Source organism: Prosopis cineraria, unplaced genomic scaffold (genome assembly GCF_029017545.1).
Source record: "Prosopis cineraria cultivar Desert tree isolate PC_DT_omini unplaced genomic scaffold, ASM2901754v1 PC10, whole genome shotgun sequence".
NCBI classification, from domain to species: domain Eukaryota; kingdom Viridiplantae; phylum Streptophyta; class Magnoliopsida; order Fabales; family Fabaceae; genus Prosopis; species Prosopis cineraria.
The window spans coordinates 18497365-18504579 of NW_026555341.1; the positions used below are offsets into that span (position 1 = coordinate 18497365).

General features: G+C 33.0%; 1 protein-coding gene across 3 annotated transcripts; it reads left to right on the forward strand.

Annotated features, from left to right (window-relative positions):
- The first annotated feature begins 1220 nt into the window (after positions 1-1220).
- On the forward strand, positions 1221-6141 carry LOC129322843 (receptor protein-tyrosine kinase CEPR2). Of its 3 annotated transcripts, XM_054969274.1 has the most exons (3): positions 1223-2436; positions 2725-3945; positions 5603-6141. In XM_054969274.1, exons 1-3 carry the CDS (start codon positions 1302-1304, stop codon positions 5971-5973), a joined length of 2727 nt encoding a protein of 908 aa, XP_054825249.1. In that variant the 5' UTR covers positions 1223-1301; the 3' UTR covers positions 5974-6141. The 3 variants fall into 3 exon arrangements, with proteins under 3 accessions (XP_054825250.1, XP_054825249.1, XP_054825247.1); XM_054969275.1 differs by lacking the exon at positions 5603-6141 and adding an exon at positions 4153-5568 and having other exon boundaries at positions 1221-3945; XM_054969272.1 differs by having other exon boundaries at positions 1223-3945.
- The last annotated feature ends 1074 nt before the right edge of the window (positions 6142-7215 follow it).

Here is a 7215-nt window from a genome sequence, read left to right on the forward strand (position 1 = left end):
ATTTCAACGTCACCTTTTGTCTCCATCAGAGTCTATGCAATGAGAGATTATACGGATCCTTCATAATAGAAATGTTTATATATTACAAATAAACTTAATAAAAAAATTAATCCCTCACAACTTTGATGAATATGTTAGAAGATATATCTATATGTAATATTTAATTGTATTTTAAATATTAATTGTCTTTAATAAAAGAATAGATATAAGCAATAAAAAGATGTTTATATATTAATTAGGTTAAAATATACTTTAAGTCTTTTAACTTTATATCAAGCTTTAATTCAATTTTTTAATTTTATAAATTATCTTTTTAATCATTTAACTCTAATATCATTTGTTTTAAATTATTATTTTTTATGTCAATCATTGTATTTTAAAAAACACTTAAATTAATATGTTAACATTTAAAAATATTTTGATAATATTTAAAAGTTTATTATAAAAATTTGTTGCATAAAACTAATAATGTTAGGATTAAAGATTAAAAAGACATTTTATAAAGTAAAAGACTAAAATAAATGTTGTGTAAAATTAAAGAACTAAATGTATATTTTAGCCTATTAATTATCACTTAATCTTTTAATAATAATATCAAGATTAAGTTTTATACAATTTACCAATTAAAATTGGCATAAATGATTGAGGCTTTTGTCACTTAAATAAGTAATCAGTATTCAAACCTTAATCCTTGTGTATATACTATGTAGCAATTTTGGTGAAGAAATCTATTCATTACTCTCAATACCTTAGAGAAGATATTATTTGTTATTGACAAAATTTATTTCATATACGTACCAAAAATAAAAGGTTTATATAATTTGATATAATCCAAAGACTAGTATATTTTTATGGTGCACTATTTAATTGTCGGTTATTTTAAGTTTATGTTTGATATTTGACCAAAAAAAAAAAGGTTCATATTTTATGTCAACATTTGATGCTTTATTATTTTAAATCGTTAAATAAAATAAACTACAAAGTACAAAGTACTTGTAACCTTTTGTTTATTAATTTGAAAAAATAATAAAAAATTAAATTTAAATTTTTCTAATGTCATTTAAATTGTGCCAGCGGTGGGGTCCATTGCAATTAATTTTTTAAGATTCTTTTTATCTTGGTCGTGCGAGTTAAAACCTTTGAGAATTACAATTTTTTTTTTTAATGACTGAGAATTCACATCTTTAACTAAAAATGAAGCATATCTTTAGCAAGCATATTTTCTCATTATTCATGTGGGGAATGCATTTCTTGGTTGCTGAGCTATTTCGACTGTGGAGGATGGAGACCCATTTGCAATAATGGTGCGTTGGTCATTCACCACGGCACAGACATTCAAATTATTCTTCTCTTTATTTTTGCTTTGGAAGAAACTGATAATTTTGCTCGTCCTAATGGCCAAGAGACACCTTTTCTTCTTCTTCTTCCGGTTCTTTACAATTCTGTTCATCATTTTCCCGCCATGTATGTCCGCAAGTATAGAAACAGAGGCTCTCCTTCAGTTCAAGAAGCATTTGAAGGACCCTTTGAATTCTTTGGGTTCGTGGATAGATTCTGAGTCTCCCTGTGAATTCCACGGCATTACCTGTGATAAATTTTCCGGAAAAGTCATAGAAATTTCACTGGAAAATAAGTCTCTTTCCGGGGAGATTTTCCCGTCAATTTTTGATCTCCAGAGCCTTCGAGTTCTGTTACTTGCATCAAATTTTATTTCTGGGAAGCTTCCATTTGAAATAAGCAATTGCAGCAACCTTACAGTCTTGAACCTAACAGAGAATGACATGGTTGGGGCTATTCCAGACTTGTCTGGGATGAGAAATCTCAAAGTTCTTGACCTCTCAGCAAACTACTTCTCCGGGAGCTTCCCAAACTGGGTTGGAAATTTGACTGGTCTGGTTTCATTGGGGCTCGGGGAAAATGAATATGTTGAGAGTGAAATTCCTGAGACTCTTGGCAATCTGAAGAAATTGACATGGCTCTATCTTGGTGGTTCTCATTTGCGAGGAGAGATTCCAGAATCAATTTATGAAATGAAGGCTCTGGAGACACTGGATATTTCAAGAAACATGATCTCTGGGAAACTCTCCAAGTCAATTTTGAAGCTGAAAAATCTTTATAAGATTGAGCTTTTCTCAAACAATTTAACTGGGCAAATCCCAGCTGAGCTGGCAAACTTGACTAAACTTGAGGAGATTGACATTTCCAAGAACCACATGCATGGTAAATTGCCGGAGGTGATTGGTACTATGAAGAATTTGGTCGTTTTTCAACTCTATGAAAACAACTTTTCTGGAGAACTTCCTGCTGGGTTTGGAGATATGCAACATCTTGTTGGATTCTCAATTTATCGAAACAGCTTCTCTGGGAAAATACCAGAAAATTTTGGCCGATTTTCACCACTGGATAGCATTGATATATCAGAGAATCAATTTTCAGGTGAATTTCCAAAGTTCTTGTGTGAAAATAGAATGTTGAAATTTTTGCTTGCTTTGCAAAATAATTTCTCAGGTGAATTGCCTGAGACTTATGTTACTTGTAAATCACTGGAGAGATTCAGGGTCAGCAGGAATGGTTTGTCTGGAAAAATTCCAGATGAGCTTTGGGCACTTCCATTTGTAAAGATAATTGATTTAGCTGACAATAATTTTGATGGTGATATATCTCCAAAAATTGGGCTCTCTTCTAGCTTAAGTCAGTTAGTTCTAATGAAGAACAAGTTTTCAGGTAAGCTTCCTTCACAACTTGGCAAGCTGATGAATTTGGAGAAGCTATACTTGAGCAACAACAATTTCTATGGTGAAATACCAGCTGAAATTGGAGCTCTGAAGCAATTATCCTCTTTTCATCTAGAAGAGAATTCATTAACTGGATCAATACCTGCAGAACTTGGTAATTGTGCAAGGCTAGTAGACTTGAATTTTGCTCAGAATTTTCTTACTGGCACTATCCCGCAGTCAGTTTCACTTATGAGCTCATTGAACTCTCTTAATCTATCTGGCAACAAACTTACAGGCTCGATCCCAGAAAGCTTAGTGTCAATGAAATTGAGCTCAATTGATTTTTCCAAAAACCAGTTGTCTGGGAGAATTCCGAACAATCTTCTAATTATTGGTGGTGATGAAGCTTTTGTTGGAAACCCAGGACTTTGTGTTGATCAAAATTCAAGAACTCTTATGAATTCTGAATTCAACATTTGTACAAGCATACATGGTCCGAAAAAGGTCTTCGCTGATAAGATAATAATTCTTTGTACCATTGCTTCTGTCTTGGTTGTACTTTTGGTTGTGTTGCTTGTGAGTTACGGAGGCTTCAAGCATGAAAATGCAGATCTGGAGAAAAACATAAAAGGTCATAAGGAAACAGATTCAAAATGGAAAATGGCTGCTTTCCACCAAGTTGATCTTGATGTGAATGAAATATGTAATCTGGATGAAGATAATTTGATTGGAACTGGTGGCACTGGAAAGGTTTATCGAGTTAACTTGAAGAAAACTCGTTCAACAGTGGCTGTAAAACAACTATGGAAAGGAAATAGTGTAAAAATTTTGGCGGCAGAGATGGAGACTTTGGGGAAAATAAGGCATAGAAATATACTTAAGCTTTATGCTTCTTTGTTTAAAGGAGGATCAAACTATTTAGTGTTAGAGTACATGCCAAATGGTAATCTTTTTCAAGCTCTTCACAGACAGATAAAGGGTGGGAAACCAGAATTGGATTGGTACCAGAGATATAAAATTGCACTGGGCACCGCAAAAGGAATTGCCTATTTACATCATGATTGTTCTCCACCTATCATCCACAGAGACATAAAATCCAGTAACATTTTGCTTGATGAGGATTATGAGGCAAAAATTGCTGATTTTGGGGTCGCAAAATTTGCAGAAAAAACTGATCAGCAGTTGGGTTTTAGCTGTCTTGCTGGCACTCATGGTTATATTGCTCCTGGTAAGGCTTTTTGTCCAATAAAAGCATTATTCAGTTTTTGCTCTAGAAGTTTTTCCTATCATGATGCCGCATGTTTATCATATGTGAATTGTGGAATCTGGTCATGCCTATTTATAGCACAATCTGATGTATGCTTTGCTGCATAATACTTTTTTCCCGCATTCAAGAGTTATTTACTTATAATTCAAATTCAATTTCATTTTTCAGTCCCACTGGATCAGGATACTCAATTCTCATGTTCTTTTCATCACTTGCATCTAATGAGAAGATAAGTTGAGGGAAAGATTGCATAAAATTGTGATTTCTTTTCTCTTTACCTTCTCTTTCTCCACCTTTATGACATTTTTTCATTCTGGTTCACGAATCATTTTGTCTGTCTGTTTTTGCTTGGAGATCTACGTACTTTCTTATAAATGACAGACTTGAAGGCAACATTTTTACTCCTAACTTTATGACATGGACTTCATTTTACTTTTGATAACCTTAGCAATAAAAAAATATGTCCTAGTATAGGAGAACATTGACTTAAAAATTATTCTGAAGACCTCCCTCTTTATAGTGATTTATGCATCTTCACGGGTGGTCATATTCATTTGTTCATAACTATGGAAATAAATATGCTTCTTGATAAAGGGTCAAAGTAAATCTCCTTTAACTCTTAGCTCAGATAAATGGTACTCTGTTTCTGAAACATCTGTATCTGCTATGCGATCATTGCTTTCTTCTTTTCAAAGAATCATGCTTAAAGGAAGAATGTTAGGGAAGCTATACGTAAAAAAAAAAAAAAAAAAAAAAAGAATGTTTCAACTTGGACATTGATGTTGATTGCTTGAAAAGGAAATCTCTTTTCTTATATCAACATCGATATTGCTTAATTTTGTTTCTTGACTCTTGTTAAGTGATGCACATTAAGCAAATTCAGTACTTGCGTTGTTGTGATTTCTGCAAGTCTTAAAATTATGATTGAATGTAAATAAAATGACAATGAAAAGACATTCTTTCAGTTGTTTGTTAAACAGATCATGTTAATGTTTCAAATCTCTCCGCACAAAAAGAAGTGATTTTTGAAATTTCTTTGACGGACCTGCAAGTGCTCCAGAGGCATGGCTGAACACTATAGTATATGGCTAGTTAACTTTCCCCCCAAGTCCTGTTTAAACTATGATTGTAGACTGTAGTTATGAGGAAAAACTAGAATAGAAGTATATTTCCTCTTGTTCTTATTATGACGCATATCTAACTCATTGAAACCAATAAGAGGTGGTTAAGTTATTAACTCATCTGAAAATATAATAATCTTCAAATTTCACCCCTATTTAAATGAAAAATTTTTAAATTTACATTACGTTCTTTCTCATAATTAATGATTTTAGATAGGGGTAATATTGAAAAAAATATAATTAATACTCCATCAAGAGTTTTGTATTAAGGACCAAAAAATCCTTCTAAAAGGCGCCTTATAATAAGAACAAAGAGTACAAGGGTTAACACTCTGAATCACAAAGTGTCATTTCTTTTTTCTTTATTTTCTTTCTTTCTTTCTTTCTTTCCTTTTTTTTTTTTGGCCTGAAATTCTTTTTGGAGGTACATGCACTATACTTCCCAGAACATCATGGAATTAACTCCTAACACAGATATTGTATTCTCTTTCTTGCAGAGCTGGCTTATACATGTGAAGTCACTGAAAAGAGTGATGTGTATAGTTTTGGAGTGGTGTTGCTGGAATTACTTACAGGAAGGGAAGCCATTGAAGAGGATTACGGAGAAGGGAAAGATATTGTATATTGGGTTATGACGAATCTGGATGACCGTGAAAGTGCTATCAACATCCTTGATGATAAAATAGCATCTGAATCTGTCGAAGATGAAATGATTAAGGTCTTGAAGGTTGCCATCCAATGCACCACGAAGCTCCCTTCTTTGCGCCCTACCATGAGAGATGTTGTCAAGATGCTTATTGATGCTTATTCTAGCCCTTTTCAATCTCCAGACAGCGATTTTGTGAAAGATGTTAAGGGTTATATCTAGTGGTTTTTTTCTTCTCAGATATAATGTAAATACTTGCAAGTTTCCATCAGTCATGTTTACAGAATCATATGTAGTATGAAGCCTCTGAGGATTACATAAGGAAGGCATAGTTGAACTCTCATATATGTTCTTGCTGAATGATTGATCATGGCCTACCCATCTTCATAATTCAATGTTTCTATCTAGGATTTTGCAAGGAATGACTTGGTCACTAAATTTAGCGAGGAATTATATCCTAAAAATGTCCTCGGTAATTGATTTTAAAATTCCATTAATAGTGATAATAATGTGAAGCCTTATTTTCCTAGCTAAAAATTAGAGATATTCTCTCCTCCCCATGTCCTTGCGAATTTGTTTAATTAGAGAGAAATAACATCTTTGTTATTTTCTCACTAAATTGCACATTGGCTTTATAAGAATCAAAATTTTGGATATAAATAATTCTTTTATTGGCTTGTGATAAATTTTAATGTTCACCTTGACATTATCAGGATAACACTCTTACATGCTATTGTGATAATCAGGATTAAATAAAATTTCAAGTAAAAGTTATCATAACCTAAGGTTTAAAAGGTAATTAGCTAAAACAATGGAATTTCAAGAAAACCTTTTTTAAAATATTGTTTGAGCTCAAACCATAGTTAAAAATCAATTAAATACACACATGAAAGTATGGAAATCAAATAGCACTTTAGAACAAGCTGAAACAAGCCATTTTTCACAAAATCTTGTTCATCCACCGCAGCACAAGACACACCCGCCATGGTGGATGGCATAGAGGGATGAGTCCCAGGAGAGGCACATGCGCCGTGGCGCGCACCTACTATCATGATAGCATATTACTGTTATGACAACATTTTAAACTTTCAGAGTATATCGTTTTACCATCTGACATTCGAATTGAACTATTTAAGTGTTCACAAGAAGCTCATCGAGCCCTCTAACTAATGGCACTAGTCCCATACTTAAATAATCCTCCATTTAAAATATAGACACCTGAACCTAAAATGATTTGTTTTTACATCAAAAACACTTTCAAAGGTGTCTAAATCACACTACCAAATGTCATTAGCTTCGGAACTACTTTGACCATCTCAAATGGATCACACACAACATGACAGATAAATCATATCACATAATTAAGCATTCATACTAAAAATGAGCACCCAACCCCAATTGACAACAACATAAAAGGATGGATAAAACTCAACACACATTAATTTAGTGATTTTGACATATAAA